Source organism: Platalea leucorodia, assembly GCF_965183815.1.
Source record: "Platalea leucorodia genome assembly, chromosome: 2".
Classification (NCBI taxonomy): domain Eukaryota; kingdom Metazoa; phylum Chordata; class Aves; order Pelecaniformes; family Threskiornithidae; genus Platalea; species Platalea leucorodia.
Window position 1 is genome coordinate 80,266,849 of NC_138824.1, and position 16,701 is coordinate 80,283,549.

The 16,701-nt window shown below is 42.5% G+C and overlaps 1 protein-coding gene across 2 annotated transcripts in view; it reads left to right on the plus strand.

The window, feature by feature from the left end:
- Positions 1-233: 233 nt before the first annotated feature.
- Positions 234-16,701, plus strand: part of CLCN4 (chloride voltage-gated channel 4) — a gene marked incomplete at its 3' end in the record, with an annotated part of 28,290 nt that continues 11,822 nt past the window's right edge. Inside the window, exons 1-7 of one of the 2 annotated variants that reach the window (XM_082332953.1) lie at positions 234-380; positions 730-829; positions 6,575-6,762; positions 12,489-12,611; positions 14,224-14,430; positions 14,523-14,603; positions 15,170-15,715. In XM_082332953.1, the coding sequence (XP_082189079.1) occupies positions 237-380; positions 730-829; positions 6,575-6,762; positions 12,489-12,611; positions 14,224-14,430; positions 14,523-14,603; positions 15,170-15,715 (1,389 nt within the window). In that variant the 5' untranslated portion in view covers positions 234-236. The remainder of the gene's footprint in view (positions 381-729; positions 830-6,574; positions 6,763-12,488; positions 12,612-14,223; positions 14,431-14,522; positions 14,604-15,169; positions 15,716-16,701) is intronic. The other variant, XM_082332954.1, reaches the window with a different exon arrangement.

The window sequence follows — 16,701 nt, forward strand, 5'->3', positions numbered from 1 at the left end:
TGTGCTTTTTGTATGTGTTTTTTAGGGTTTGCTAAGCTGTTGAAGTAGTCTTCAGCAAAATACTTTTTCCAGTGGCAATGCATAGATTTCAGTAAGTGCCCACCAGGACTGCTGACTCATGCTCTCTTGACTTTGTGGTTTGTGGATGTATTTTGGAAAACTTGATTCTGAAATGTCTGGCAAAGCTGCATGAATTTATTGACATACTTGTTTTTCCTCTACACTCAGACCCTAATATGGTCAATGCAGGAGACATGAATGGTTCTGGCAACCTGATGGATTTTCTGGATGAGCCTTTCCCCGACGTTGGGACTTATGAAGATTTCCACACCATCGACTGGCTGCGGGAGAAATCGCGTGACACTGACCGCCATAGAAAGGTAAAGGTGTCCGGCTTTGATGCATCACGGTCCCTGAGTGACAGCCATCCTGGTGGTGAGAAAAACAAGTAGTTTTCCGAAGTTATAGCTTCCTACCTTGTTGCATGACTTGAGGAGGACTTCTAAAAATACGGATGTTGTATGTCTTGAGTTTGTAAATATGAAAGGGTTTTCAGCAACTTAACCAGCAGAGCACCTCTGAAAAATGGTTTGGACTGGGGGAAGTAGAGAGTAGAAAAATCGTATACACCTTCTAGGAGGTTAAATATTTTTCATTTTAAACATTATTATACACTAAAACTGTGTCAGTCTGCTTCAGCAACATATCTATATATATGTTTAATTTCAGATTACAAGCAAAAGTAAGGAATCCATATGGGAGTTCATCAAGAGTTTGCTGGATGCCTGGTCAGGATGGGTTGTAATGCTTCTCATAGGACTACTGGCAGGTACATGTGTTTTAGCGTTACAGTTATGCCCAGAACCATCTCACCCAAGTTTGCTGCAGTGCCATCTGCTTCTCTTTTTATTTCGTTGTCTCTCCACTGATGTTTCAAGCTAAAAAGACAGATATGCATCCATGCAGTTTTAATGCTTAATAAAAATACCCGTTTGCAAAGTCTCCTGCTGAGTGCTGACCTAGAAAAAATGTTATTCACCAGCAGAGGGATTTTTCTATTGCTTTTGGAAATACTCATCTAAGCACTTTACACTCAATGGACTACTTTGACTTTCTGAATCTTTGATTCACAGAAGTCAATTTTATTGGTAAGATTTTTTTTTCTTGTCTTCACTTACTTATTTTAATTCTGCAAGTAGATATTATGATGTGGGGAAAATGTTGGCTGTAGACACTCAAAGGGGAGTTTTGTAAATTGTTATATCCACTGAGTTATCTTCTTTATATATGCATGAAGGGAAAATACAGTTTCAGACTTAGTTTCAGATCTGCTTCCAGGCCAGACAGACATTACATATTTAACAGCCTGCTCAAACTCAGATGGCAAATTCATTAATTTCCCAAATTGCTCCTGTCTTCTGTTCAGTTTAGCACATCTTCCAACTTGGAGACCTGCACTTCTATTACCAAGTTGAAACAGCTGTCGGTTTTTATACTTTTTCAGGGATGTCAGGGTGCTCTTCTATCATGTTGCTTGGTAAATGTATGATGTAAAGTTTCACAATTTCCAAATGGTGTGAATTTCCTGCTTACCAACCGCCAAGTTAATATGTTTATTACAGTTTATTCAGGGCCTCAGAAGTACTGGGGAAGTTCTTGAGAAAATGTTGCCAAAGTGACATTTTTGGCAAATTATGTTATTTCATAGAGATATACTTGTTTCCGCAAAAGCTTTGATGGGAGAGTGAGATGGGAAGAGAGTCTGATAGACTGTGTACTACCAGGGCTGCTGAACCCTGTCTGAAGGCCAGGGCTGGCCTCATCTGGGATGGAGAATTCTGCTTGCAAATAATGGTAGAGCAAGCCCTTGAGGGCTCTAGAGACCTCCCACAAGCTGGTCAGTAATCCCCTCACTCATACAGAGAATGTGGTATACACTCACTCACTCCCATTTCAGTAAAAATATCCCAGTAGGATCGCTTCCATTCCAGTTTGCAATGAAACCTCATTCAGAAATCCTCAAGGTTGTCAAAAGCCAGAGTTGCTTTCTCTGGTAAGCTCTAACGCTGATACGTCCAGCTTGGGAACGGAGGTGGAGGGTAAGCTGCAGCTGAGATGTGTTAGCTTTTGCAACCTTTTCAATGACAGGGGTGCAGAGCAGCATGTTTTACCTCACGGTCAAATAAAATTCATCTGTTTTTAAATTGGGGCAAGGACTTGTGAATCAGCTGGAGCACAAAAATTACCTGCGTGCTCATGATTTGGGCTGAACTCTGTAGACTTTTTCTGCCTGCTGTTGAAATGACACGTGCTCTGTGCCTCCAGTGTTTCTGGGACAGGGCGAAGATGGAGAGTCACTATCTCAGCCTCAGTGAGGGGTCAACACCCCTTTGATGAACAGGGGGATTATTGATGAGTGGATGAGGTTTCTTAACCAGCTTCGGGGAAGGAGGTGAGGTTGGTGGTGCAGTCAAGAGGCGCTTCATGTCGTTTCCCTCTCTGCTTGAAATATTGCCTGCTCAGAGAAGCCAGCCTGCCACGAGGGCACCTGCATGATCACACAGGGTTGTGTGGACCAGCCTGGCTCCTCCATGATCCCTCTTCCCCTGCTGAACAGGCAGAAGCTACCACTGCTCCAGGGGGAGCAGCCTGGCTCAGCTGCAGGGACATGGGGCAAGCTTTTGGGCAGCTGAGTCCAGGCGTTACCAGAGGCAAGGAGAGGGGGTGGCAAGGAGTGGGAGAGGAGGGGGAAAGCAAGCAGGAGTAGTATCCAGGTGTGAAGGTCTTGCGGAGCACCCTGCCCCTGCTGCCCCCTTGCTGGGGACGGAGGGCAGCAAGGTGGGACTCCTGAGGAAGTGGATGGCAGGGGCCTCCACGTGTTTCCAAAGGCACTTGGAAGAGTCACTCAGGCCCAGGAGTTTACAGTGAGCTTAACTGATCTAGAAGCCTAAATACCACCCATTTGGTTAACTGACTCTTTCAGGTTTTGCAGTACTTCAAAGGCTGCAAGTCACAGCCAATGCAAGCTGACGTGGCCAAAAGTATTAATCTCTTACTTCTGGTGTCCCTGCCATCAGGCCCTGTGGCCTTGTGCATGTGCAGCTGCACAGGGCGGGTGGATCTGGGAACTGGCCTCGCAGAAAAAATGGGGTTTGGCCAGGTTAGTTTTCAGCTGATCAGTGGGCTCAGCAGGGCTGGTTACCACAGGGCCGCAAGCAGTCAAAATTCTGCTGACAGAAAGGAGCTGATGGAGGGAGGGAGGAGAGGATCATCCCATTTGGCAGTAGCCCTCACTCGTGTCAGTTTTTGGAACAACATCCTTCATTAGTGCCAAAAAAATCATAAGTGGGAAAGGGACCTCTGGAGGGGGACTGCTCTGGCTCCCTGCTCACAGCAGAGCCAGCTTCAGAGTTAGAGCTGTATGTTTTGAGTAACACCAAAGTATATTAAGAATGTAACAGCAGCCATTTGGGATTAGACAGAAGTTTCATGAGTGAGTGTGCACACGTAAATTAGCCTGAGCGGAGCCCCTCGCTGTCGCCACAGTCCGACATGTAACACCCATGAATGCTGTTTGGTGTGGAGATCAGATGAAAACTGCTCACAAGATGCTCCAGACAAAGATAGTGAGTACTACCTGGGCCTGTCTCAGTCAGAAAGTTTGCACGCTTTCTAGAGAAATACAAAGCAATGTATGGAGAAATGACCCTAAAAGTTTTGGGTGTGAATGCCAAATTTTTAGGCACTCGTTTTTAAGGAATTCTGAGTTTTTACTTTGCCCATCCTGCCTGCAAACCAGTGCTCGTCCCTCAACCTAACCATTTCTAGCCAGCTGAAGGTATATGCTATTTATAGAAGATCAGCAAAAGAGTCTGTGTTTTCTAAAGCCGTGTCACAAAGCGTACTATTGAACTAATACTGAAATGCTGTGGTACTGGAGCTGGATGTGCAAAAATCCCCTTTGTAATTCAGTGCCATGCCACTTGGGTGATGCAGTTTTCTGGCACAGGTGCATTGGGAAAAATATGTTTTCAAAGCACTTTTTTAGCGTTCTCATCAGGGTACTGTAAAGGATGAGTATTGGCCATTATCAACCAAAGGAAAAAGAGAGAGGTAAAAGGCTAATCTAAAATGAAGTTCAGTATTTCCTAGCTTTGGAGTACTTCATTATTTTTCATTCTGGGCAGGAGGTTGCATAGAAGAGGGAACAAATTCAGTTCCTTTGATGGAGAAGTAAGGAAATAAACTTATGCTATATTGCAGAGGTGCAGTATTGTGTCTAAAGAGCTGTGGTAAGCACCAGAAATTAAAGGCTTGACTTTCTGAAATGCTTAACACTCTGCAACTCCCATTAATCTCACTTAAAGTTGCAGAGATTCAGAACTTGGAAAAATTCCAGCCCTGGTCACTTGGCTCGTGAAGCATTAACTATTGCACTATTATCCTGCAAGATTTTCTTCTCTGTAAAGCAGATAGTGTTTTCCTCTTAATGTGGATCCCAAAGCATTTGGCAAAAGGGATTTTTTTTACTAAAGGCACATTTTCATAGAGGTACTGTGGTGCACGTGAGCTTGTTCTATTAGAGAACTGGATGTTTGTTCCTCACTCTGTTTATTAAATTTATTGTAGAAAACCATTCAAAAGCCTGCCTGCCTTTGCACCTTCTGCTAGGTAGCATTAATACTCAATTGGCTGATTAAGTGTGATTTGAACTTTGAAGACTGGGGTAACCGCAGAGGATGATAAAAGTCCATCAAGAGATGCAAGAGGCACAGCATTTGGTGCTCACAGCCAAGGGCTGAGGATTCTTTGTACTATTTCCTAAATGAAACTATAAAGGTTCATTTCAGAAAATTGGAGGAGAATTTAGAGTTTACTGCAAAACTCAGTAAGCTATGCATGCTGACATTAGTAGCAACTCAGTGATTTATCATCATCTAAGAATATGGTTCATTGTTTCCATAGAAACTTGGGAAAATGGAAAAGAGTAAGCAAGAGAAAGCCAAGGTCTTCATGAAAAAAAATAATTGGTACAGACAACATTACTCCCTGCTGCAGCCTTTTTTTTGTGATCTTGTCTAGTGTATCTTTATATTTCTTCAGATTATTCCTATACAACAAAAATTCTTCACTGCTGCCTGAATCACATCGCTTGTCAGTGTGGTGATGAGTATCCTTCTTAAGGCAATGAGAAGATATGCTTATGTGTAAGGCTCTGTGAACACTCGTGGGGTTTTTCTGTTCTGTGGAATAAAAACCAGGTTACACATGCCTGAATAATTTGATTTTTTTTTTTCCCTCTTTCACAGAAATGAAAAGCAGAACACTTTAGCTCCAGGTCAAATAAACTGACTCTTGAACCCACCTGTGTGCCCCAGCTGCCAGGGGAAAGGGGAGCGGCCCCTACCCCTGCTTCACATAATTGCATTCTTAGCAGGACCCACAAAGCTAAAACTTTTGGAAATATAAAACCAAATCATTTTGCATTTTCCAAAACATTTTTTCAGTGTTTTAGTCCTATTGAAATGCACTGAGGAATTCTGCTCAAATTCGTTACCGGTTTCCTGAAATTGTATTAATGGCTACCAGTAAAAATGTTGTTGACTTCTACTTTCCATTGTATGCGAGAGGGGTTTGGAAAACGCTAAACGACTTTTTTTATCGGCTGGTGGTTTAATGCTTTCTAGAAACTCTGGGCGTAGGGACGGAAGGCAGGTCTGCCTGTCTGTGTTCTGGCTGCTCCCAGCCTCCCCGGCCCTGCTGGGGCTGCGCTCGGGAAGACGCGTCTGCTCGGAGCGCGCTGGTGCTGGGGCAGGTTGTTATCGCTGGTGAGCAAATGCCCGAGAAAAGCAGAATTTTCTTTTCTTTCTTTTCATATCAGTTTTACTCTTGTCTGTGTCTGGTGGCCACCGGGTGTCACTGTAGCTCTGTGTAATTACTGGGGAAACACTGAAATAAGGGTTGGTTTGGTACAGAGAGGATTTGAAGGATAATTTTATTCTGCGTATTTAGATTGCTAATGAATGTACACATCGAGAGCCCAATCCTGTTAAGTTCATAAACCAGAATTTGGCCTCCATATTGTTTCTGTACTGAGATCATCCTTCTAAAAGGTTGCTGTGTTGGGACCAGTAAAGCTATAGGAAAACACACGTATCCTCCTCCTCCCCTACCCCTGCAACACAGTGTGGTTTGAGACCTGCAGCTTAGTCTGTGTACAGAGACCCTGCATGAAGTCCTGCTTAGCGCAGTCCAGCGGTGCGCCTGCCTGGGACGGACTGCAGGATCAGGCCCTACATCAGTTATGCCTTACCTGTTTGGCAATCAGTCAGTATGAAAATGAAAATATTTAAAATAAATTTTTCTGAGAGAACATGGAAGGTCAGACAACATGTTGGTGTGGCTGTTTCTTTGCAAACTTGCTGATACCCCCAGTTGTTTGGTATATTTTTGCTTACATTGCAGCTGCTTCCCCGGTTCATGAGCTTTTGCTGTTATTATAATTAGATATATTGTCCTTGTGATTTGATATTTTTTAACGCCACGGTTTCTTTTCCTGCATTTCTTTTTCCAGGCACATTAGCTGGAGTGATAGATTTAGCTGTGGACTGGATGACAGACCTGAAAGAGGGTGTCTGCCTGTCTGCCTTCTGGTACAGCCACGAGCAGTGCTGCTGGACGTCTAATGAAACTACATTCGATGACAGGGACAAATGTCCCCAGTGGCAGAAATGGTCTGAACTTCTTGTAAGCCAGTCTGAGGTATGGGAGACCTGATTAGGCTGGGGTCACAGCAGGCCAAGGAATGCCCTTTTTTCATGCTTGCTGATGTTCCCTCCAGAGAGTTTCTCTGAAAGAGAAAGTAATGAACTGAGAACGCTGCAAAAAGAGACATTTCCACAAGCAATATCTGCTTAACTTGGGAGAGGTCCTATTGTTTCAGTGTCACGTGTGATGGAAATTGGAAAACTGCGAGATTGCTCTCTATTTTTATCAGTATTAAACCAAAAGAGTTTCATAACACTCATAACATAATCACCAAGGGACCTGAGCTGTTATCCATTTTTTTCTTTTAAACACAATTTTATGGGACAAAAAAGATGATCACTGACAAATACATTTAAAAGGAAATTTTTGGGATTGCAGATGTTTTTTATGTATTCAAATGCTGTGAGTAGTAGTGGGAGCTGTGTAAGAACTGCTTGTTATGCCCTTGCAATCAGTTTCTCTATCAGAGAGCCAAAAGCTGGGGAAAGAACGGGCTCCCTGGGAGATGGCCAAAGTGAAAAATTTGCAGAGGGAGAGGACAGGAAAGGAAAAAGCTGATCTGGACAGACAAGAAACTTATACTTTAAGAACTTTTTAAAAACTTTTTTCTTTAAAATTGTAGTAATTTTAAATACAAAGAATGTTGTTTCAAAGCAAAGCAGGTGAAAGTTTTGTTTTGAAGACATCAGAAGAAGCCTTTCTATACTCCTTTTAGCAGTTGATACTTTTATAAAAAATATGAAAAGGACATTTTATTTTCAACCTAAGCTATTCAATGTATTGAATAATATTGATCCTTTCACAACTCAAATTTTTGGGCAGAATTATTGTCTTGAATCCCCCCTCCCCCCATTTCTACAGGTGACTTGAATATGACAAAAATTGAATATGGCATGGAGGTGGGATGAATGTGGCTTTGAAGAGAACTGGCTTAAGTATGTAATGGGACTTTTAAAAAAATATCTGGTAATGCAGTTTGGTCAATAATAGGAGATGAAAATAACACACTTCTATGGGAGAAATCATCTCCAGCCAGGCAATTAAAAAATGGGTGACTGGGAGAGATTGTCTCAGATCTTCCCCCAGTGTGGAGGTGGTCTGGTCCTGCAGAAAGTGTTTGAGGGCATCTTCATCGCCATACAAGTTTGTCATTCACATTTCCTTCAGTGCCACTTTAGGTTTACAGTACGAGTAGTACCAGCTGCGAGAGTCTGTGAGTATTTATAGCCCGATTTTCCATAGTTCTAATTAACCATAGTGAAAGTAGCAGGGTGCTCACTGTTCCTGAATATTCCCACCATTTGATCGCAGGCGGAAATCTCTCTGCACAGTTGCCAGTCCACGGTGCCAAGCTTCCTTTTGCCAGAGGTTTGCTAGGTTCACCCTGGTTTTCATCAACAGATGGTCTGGGTGGTTGTGTCTTTGTAACAGTGAAGGAATATTATCCTGGTATAAAGTTGCAGGACTGGGGACAATGTTGTAATTTAAGAGAACAAAAAAATGTGGGAAGGGAAAAAAGAGGAGAATGTTACAATCGCTATGGAATTTGGAAATCCTGTGCATGTGTTTGACATGCTGTTACTCGGAAAGGCTGGGATATGTGAAGAGAGCATATCCTTGAGAAAATTTATTGCTTTCACCTGCTACTCAAGATCAGCAGCCATGACTGTTGTATGCTGGGGCCGATAAGAAAGGTATCAGCTAGGTGGGCACTGTGAAACTTTTGCAGAATCACAGAATGGTTAGGGGGTGGAAGGGACCTCTGGAGATCGTCTAGTCCAAACCCCCTGCTAAAGCAAGTTCACCTAGAGCAGGTTGCACAGGATTGCGTCCATGCAGGTTTTGAATATCTCCAGAGAAGGAGACTCTACAGCCTCTCTGGGCAGCCTGTTCCAGTGCTCTGTCACCCTCAAAGTAAAGAAGTTTTTCCTCATATTCAGATGGAACCTCCTGGATTTCAGTTTGTGCCCGTTGCCCCTTTACTCACTTTGTATTCAAACCGGGCTTCTCACCCTTTAGTATGCTGTCACAACAGGGAAAAAAAAAGTTAATCTTGGCTTAATTTTAGGCTCTTTCTCAAAACAAGTGGGCCTCTAAGGTCTGTGGGTTTCTGGCTGCCACAGCCTGGAGGATGCTGTAAATATTAATAATATAGCTGACTATTACTGTTACATTGAAATCCCAGGCAAAGCCCAACAAAAATGTGAATATGAAAAGTAAAAATTCTGTTTTGCAGCAAAAGGCTTATGATATGGGCAAGTTTTGCATGATTCCTGTAGCTGTAGAGGACTCTAGGAGGGATCAAAATACACTGAATTTGGCTGCATTTCAGGATAATTTTGCCTTTTGTTTTGTATGTCGCTTCATTTTGTGCCTGATATTTGGGTAACAGCCCTATAAAATGCAAAGTGCACAGGACTAATTTGGAGCACATTTTAGACAGAAAGTACTTGGAACAGTTTCCATAAAGGTACTCTGGTCAGACAGATCTTCTTTTTTATGCACGATTGTGACTCTCTCTCATCATGGACAACAAAATTTGACATTTTGAGGACTAAGATTTAGATCAGTTCTTCCTTGTGGTTTTGCCGATTTATGGCTGTGATAAACTCTGTACATATGTTCTCACTGAGAATTGTGACATTTCCTATGGCATCTCTTTAAAAATGTTTTCATTCTAGTCCTATAAAATGAGCCCAAAGCAGAGTCTTGATATAAATTATTATGGAAAACCTAATAGCACATCCAAAAAATACCAGGCTATGATTTCTTCCCTAGTCACTGTTTTGTAGGCCAATGAGAACCTTCATCCCTCTGGTCCTGAACTGCTTCCAAAGAGTAGGTGAAGAGTTTTTTGATGCAAGAGAGTTTCAAAACTTCAAATTCACTGGAATTTGACACACCACTCAGGTGTGTTAAGGCACATCAGATGCCATCCCCTTCGGCTAGATCTCTAGCCAGGATCTGGTGACCTGGAGCTTCCCTATTCTCTTGATCCAGGTTGGTCCTAACCTCAACTTCACTGGAGCTGAGGACCCATTTCTGGTGCCTCACATCTATCCAAAGCAGAGGAAAGGGCCCCGTGTCTTCCATGGCTCATGACACTGGATTTAGCAATGGACTGGATTCCCATCCCAGGGCTTTTGGATCTCCTGTCACAAAGCTGAGACCTGCAAGACAAGGAAACCCCTCTATACCCGGAACTCACTTCCCAATTTGTAACATCCACCGGAGCAACTTTGCAAGCTGTGAGATCCCAAGTCAAGTCAGAGTAGAGCTCTCGGCCTCTGGAAAAAACAAGCATTGGTCAGCCATGGATGGCATCCTGAGAGATGTGTTTTATTTCAGTAGTCTGAGTTTGTGAGGGTTGTTTTCAGTTGTGCTCCATTTGTACCTAAATTGGACTGACACCAGATCTGAAATACTGCTAGGTCTTTCAAACTAAAATACGAAGTTTTGCTCAGTTCCCCTGCATGTTTCATTACTATTGCTGCCAGGGTGAGTCCTACGAGCCACTAGTGGAAAAGGTTTTAGCAAGATCATCTCTGCTGATGAGTGTTTTTGGTCTCTGATTCAGTGTACGTGCTTACGACTTTTTACTGATTCAGGGCCTTAGTAATGGCATGTAATGAATGAGAAATGAACCATTTGCTATACTATGTTACTACTACTTAACTTCCCAAAGGTTTTCTTATTATTAATCACTAGAAACTCCTGCAATTGGACCTGTAGAATTCCAGATGTCTGGAAAATTTAACAAATGAGAGTTGTCCCAAGGGATGTCTGAACTGGCCATATAGACTCTTCTGGGGTCCTGCCACAGTGCTGTAGGTGTATGTGTGATTGCAGTAACGAGCTGACATAGTTTTCATGTGACTTCTGAGATATGAAAGAAGAGGAAGTAAAAAGAAACAAAGTTAATTTGACTCCAGTGAATTTAGAAGCAAAACTGCAACTTTCACTCAACATTGTAGGGCCAAATTGCTGTAATGGCGTTGGTCTTCTTTGGAGTAACTCCAGATTCACACTGACAGGAGAATTTTGCCCTGGGGCAACATATCCAGAGTTTTCTCTAGAGGAAGAGTGAATATTGCCATAGCTGTTTGTAATTGAAAGCACTAGGAGAAGACATTCATAAGGAAATGAGACTGTCTTCAGCTGTAGCAACAAAGATCCATGGTTACTACAGGTGGATGTCAATCACCGAGTGGGATCCATGACTGCTTAGTCTCAGGGCATTGGGGATGGAATCATACTGCTTTTCTGCTGTTATCAACAAAGCCGTCTGCTAACTTCAGTAAGCATGAGATGACCTTCACAAATTGCCCCTCTTCCAAGTATATCCATAAGTGTAGGGGCAGTGGTTCCCTTACTGTCTTTTCAATTGGACAGAGACCTGGAAAATGAGGCCAGCAGGCGTTCATACTGTTAAAGGCTGATTCCTTGCAGCCTTGCAAACAGGGAGACTTCTCAGCTCCAGGTTTTTTATGACTGGGGACTGGGACCGGCCAGCTCTGTTAACTGAAGACATGATACAACTGATTAATGCCTGTTTTCCTACTTGATTTATCATAATGTTGGTATCCAGGCTGCTGTCCTGCAGAGCAAAGACAGGGGCCCCGACGTTCTTGAGCAGCTGGGGTTGCATCCGGTAGGAAGAGTTCACTTAGAGGTGAAGGATTCATACCAATTCATGCACTGAGGTTCATCTTGTTTTTTATTCTGTAGTGTCATGTTGCTAGAGGAGATTGTCTGAAGGCTTAAGCTCCTTGTATCAATTCGACACCTCTGACTAGATTCTCTTTTGTCTGTATAGGTGGGGTTTTTGAAATAAATCTACAAAATAATGCTTGTGAAGAGGGAGGGGTATTCTAAGGCAGATTTTAACAACGGTTTTGACTTGACCATTGGAGACAGGTAGAAAGCTTGAAGGTCACTACTGACCGTGCTTTCACTATGGCACTGCACAGTCAACCATTGCTAATGATCATTAGCATTTCCATTCTGTCAGTAAAGTAAAGCTATTCAGTTTGAAGATAGGTTTTATTATTGACTGGAATGCTTTTAAAATATCAGGGCAAAAATGATTGGGATGTGTCTGAGTGGGATCTGCCAAGCTATTGTGTTTTCAAATGATTTTCAACCCTATCATAGATAGCGTCATATAGAAGGAAAGAATTTATTTATGGTTTTACCCTTCCCGTTTGTGAACTGAACTGGCTACTCATATACACAGGGATGTCGCTTGGAAAGATCAGCATCTGCATGGAAAGCTGACCTTTGAATACCAGCCCTCAGAAAAAGATGTATCAGGGTCTCATCCCTTGTCACCCGCCATGCGGTGAAGCAACAGATTCCTTCATTAGGTGCTTTTTTATCACCAATTACTTTTGTCCTTATGACAAATTTGTTTGACATTTTGGAACTTTTTGTGGCTGGCTTAATTTTTTAGTGTTTGAAAGATGCTCTGTTTAAGGTGTTTGGGTCCCTTGCAAAGAGACTGTATGGACTGGGCTAGGTATATATTAGTATGCTGCTTCTTTCCATGAGTAATAAAATTGTTGGAGTATACAAAGCCATTTGTCCTTCCTGAGGAAAAGCAGCAGCTAGCATGTAAATGAAAAGACCAGGCTCCATGATATCATGGTCCCTAGTAGAAGTGTGAGATTTACCAGCCTGCATTTGTCTAACAATGATGTTTGTTACTGTTATTTTTCTAGGGTGCAAGTGCTTACATTCTAAACTATTTTCTATACATTATGTGGGCTCTATGTTTTGCTTTCCTGGCAGTCTCCCTGGTCAGAGTGTTTGCTCCCTATGCCTGTGGATCTGGAATCCCAGAGGTGAGTTTTGCTTTGTGGATGACTATCCAAAAACCAAACCAAACAAAGAAAAGATAATTTGCCATCTTTTCCCATTCCAGAACTGTACTATGAGATAGCATAAGATTAAGAAGATTGTCTTTCCATCTCATCTGCCTTCATTCCTTTGTCTAACACACCTTTATGGTGCCCATCTAAATTTTTCATAGTAGAAAATGTTCAAATGCCACAGTGACAGGTTAATGTACATCCTTCTTCATTGCCAGAGCTTGAATTAAAAATCAGTGGCTCTCAGTCATCTCTTTATGGACTCCAACTTTTTGTGGCTGAAGCACATGCTCACTAGACAATTATATAGAATTTTCCTTGGATGAAACTACTTGGGCCAGTTACAAAAAAAGTCATTTTCTAGGCTAGGCTTTAAATAAAACCAAAATAAAATAAAGAGGGAGGGCTATGAAGCTAAGGTTTCCTAAGCTACTGAAGATGTGAGATGCCCATCATTTAGGATGCCTGAAAAGTGTCTGGATGTCCATCTTCTGCAAATTGTGTCCTTGTACACCGTGTCATGCTGGCATGAGAGCATTATGACAGCCAAAATCTCTGCTTAGTTTTCAATATTTTACATATTGAGCCTCAGTTCCTATTTAAGCTGTTAAAATGAGGAACCCTGTAATTCAAGCAGCATAGCTACTTAAAATTTTTGAAATCAGGGCAGTCTTTTGTTAAAAGTGCTACAGAACCACTGGGATTATTACTTAGTAATCTGGCAGACAGAATCAACAAGCCAAATTTTAGAAATCTTGTCATGCTTTTTTTCTTCATCTCTAGGAGAAGCATCCAAATGTTTCATAGCCTATCAGGAAAAAAAACCCCACCACAAATAATTTGAAATATTTAAATCATTTCCATGTTTCAAAGTAGTCACATGTGTGTGTTTGTTACATATTTTCTATATCTGTAAGTGTTTTTAAAAAGTTTTCATTGTTAACTGTAAATCTAGTTTCGGAGTGGTAAATGTCTCATGTGAGGTGATGCTCAGCTCCAGTCCGTTTCCAGGGCTAGAGTCCAAACCCAAATCCCACCCTGCAGCCTGTGTGTCCTGCACGTGCATTGTGCTCTATTCTAGCCACTCACATGCAAAATTAAGAGGAAATTTGCAGAAATAAGATCTGTTGGACTTTCTTATTTCATGATACTTGTATGCTTTTATGGCATGGCCATTCCAAATATTTAGAGCTTTTTTTTTTTTTTTTTCTTGTTTTAACTGGGAAAAGTCTGTGGTTGTTTATTTGCTTTTTTCTGCTTTGTTAAAGTTGGGTCTAGTTTAACTCTGATCCTGTAAGCCAAGGAGATATGTAACAACAGTTTCGTATTTCTATTGATCTCTGTAAGACTCCTTACCGACACAGGGGACCACCCATAAGAACAGTAAAAGTGTGGTCTGCTTAACCCCTGCTCAGCTATCACTATGGGAAAGTTGCTCTACCTACGATTTCTTTCTCTCCGTCACTGTCTCTTTTCAAGCAGTCTCTGATTTTTTTTTTAACTCCGCTGGGGTTTTAACTCCATTTGCAAGTTCAGAGTAGAAAAGGTTTCTTCAGCTCTTCAACATGTTCTTCCTGCTTTCCAGATAAAAACCATCTTGAGTGGGTTCATTATTAGGGGCTACCTGGGAAAGTGGACACTTTTAATCAAAACAGTCACCTTGGTTCTGGTGGTATCTTCAGGCCTCAGCCTTGGGAAAGAGGGGCCATTAGTCCACGTGGCCTGTTGCTGCGGAAACTTCTTCAGCAGCCTGTTCTCAAAGTACAGCAAGAATGAAGGGAAGAGGAGAGAGGTGAGGTTGGCTCAAATTGTCTCTAATTTCCCTGTCCAGATACTTCGTGTTTCGAGGGACTCATGCCTTGTATGTAAATATTTGCTTTGTAGGTGCTCTCAGCTGCAGCTGCCGCAGGAGTTTCTGTTGCCTTTGGGGCTCCAATTGGAGGCGTGCTTTTTAGTCTGGAAGAGGTGAGACCTGGCAGTTCACTTGCTTCAATAAATATACTTTCACTTGATGCCTTTTTCTAATATTCCCCTTTGTTTTTCAAATATTTATATGCTTATTTTTCTTCTAAAGCAAAAATAATCTCTGATTTCTAGTAATAAGAAATAAGCAGGTATTTTAGCATAGTTTGAGTAAAAGAAGAGCACTGGCTTTCTGGAAAAAAACAAAATTATTTAATCTGGAAATGTATCACTGTGCTGAGCTTTCTCCAGCTTTCAGCTTGCTGCTGCTGCATCAGCCGAGCTGCCGAGCGCCCGTCTTATCGTCTCTAGCCAGTAACTTTGGATTTAGATTTATCAGTTTTTCACTGGTTGCTCCTCCTTATCTAAAATCTGAAAATGCCTTTTCTGATACCTTTGTGAACACGTTCTGGCTGTGGTAAGGACTGGTGTTCCCAATAAAGCCAGATGTAGAGTCACAGATGAAACACACAGCGATGGCTTACTGTGCACAGTGCTCCAGTGAATAATTAAAGCAAACATCCTCTGTCGCACTCAGTGAAGTGTTTACAGTCTCTGCTTGGTTTTAGGTCAGCTACTACTTTCCTCTAAAAACCCTCTGGAGGTCATTTTTTGCTGCTCTTGTGGCTGCCTTCACACTGAGGTCCATCAATCCTTTCGGAAACAGCCGGCTGGTCCTGTTCTATGTGGAGTACCACACGCCCTGGTACATGGCCGAGCTCTTCCCCTTCATCCTGCTCGGTGTCTTCGGTGGCCTCTGGGGGACCCTTTTTATTCGATGCAACATCGCCTGGTGCAGGAGGCGAAAAACCACCAGACTTGGGAAATACCCAGTCCTGGAGGTTATAGTGATAACGGCTATCACCGCCATCATCGCCTACCCCAACCCCTACACCCGGAGGAGCACCAGTGAGCTGATCTCGGAGCTCTTCAACGACTGCGGTGCCCTGGAGTCCTCACAGCTCTGTGACTATATCAATGACCCAAACATGACCCGGCCAGTGGATGACATTCCCGACAGACCTGCCGGCCCTGGTGTCTACACCGCCATGTGGCAGCTCGCCTTGGCTTTGGTGTTTAAAATTGTCATCACGATATTCACTTTCGGCATGAAGGTAAATCGGGGACAGGCGCAGAAGCTGTCGTGAGCACGCAGACGGGTTGCCATCAGCTGCTGCGGTCTATCTGGCAGGGCTTGTGGGCTTCTGACCTGCACCCAGCCACACCGGTGTAGTTGACATGCCTGCTGGTTCACCCGCCTGCCAGCACCTTGCTCTGCAGGCCCCTGTTGCAGCAAAGGCATGAGCCCTGCTTTTCCACCTTGTAGTCATCTGCAGTTTTATTAAGTGAAAAAGAAATCTAGGCGTGAATTTAAACTCTTGCCAATAAGCAAATTCAAGATGATTCCCACTGGAGCTGTCTTTCAGCTCTCTCAGGGATATGGACTATTTACGTTGTTGTTTGTCTTGTTGGATTAATGTCTTAATGTGCCTCAAGGTAGCTATGCTCAGGGAAATAATAGCTTTGAATTTACTGATTAACACATTTAGAATCTCACAAAAGTACGAAACTAGCTGAAAAGTTCTATTTTTTAATCTTTTTAAGCACTGTGGCTTGGAGAAAAAAGAGGGAATGAGTAGGAGGACTGACAGATGTATCATTTGATTATTCTGGATTTGCAAGCTTTTCCTTCCATTCCTCCTCCTCCCCATAAATGGGTGATGACAAGTCCCAGAACAATTTATCCAAGCTTTCAATACATACAAAGCTGTTTGTGGTGAGTTTTATATATCTGATTGCTAGAGCCCATATAAAACACCTATCTGTCTGTCTACAGCTCCCATTATCTGAGCATTTAGTTCTGGATCTGATTGCAGCAGATGATGGGAAGTTTTTCCGAGTTACACACTACATGTTATGTCACACTCTAAGTTAAAGCATCTCATCTTTCTATTAAAAACTGAGCTGGAACCAAGGATCCATCTTTTAGAAGGCCTGTAACCCCAAAATAGTAGGAAGTGGTTGGAGTTTTGCTTTTCTTTCGTGTTTTCTCCATTTGGGATGTCCCTGATGGCAAGAACTACTGAATGGTAGAAGGTCA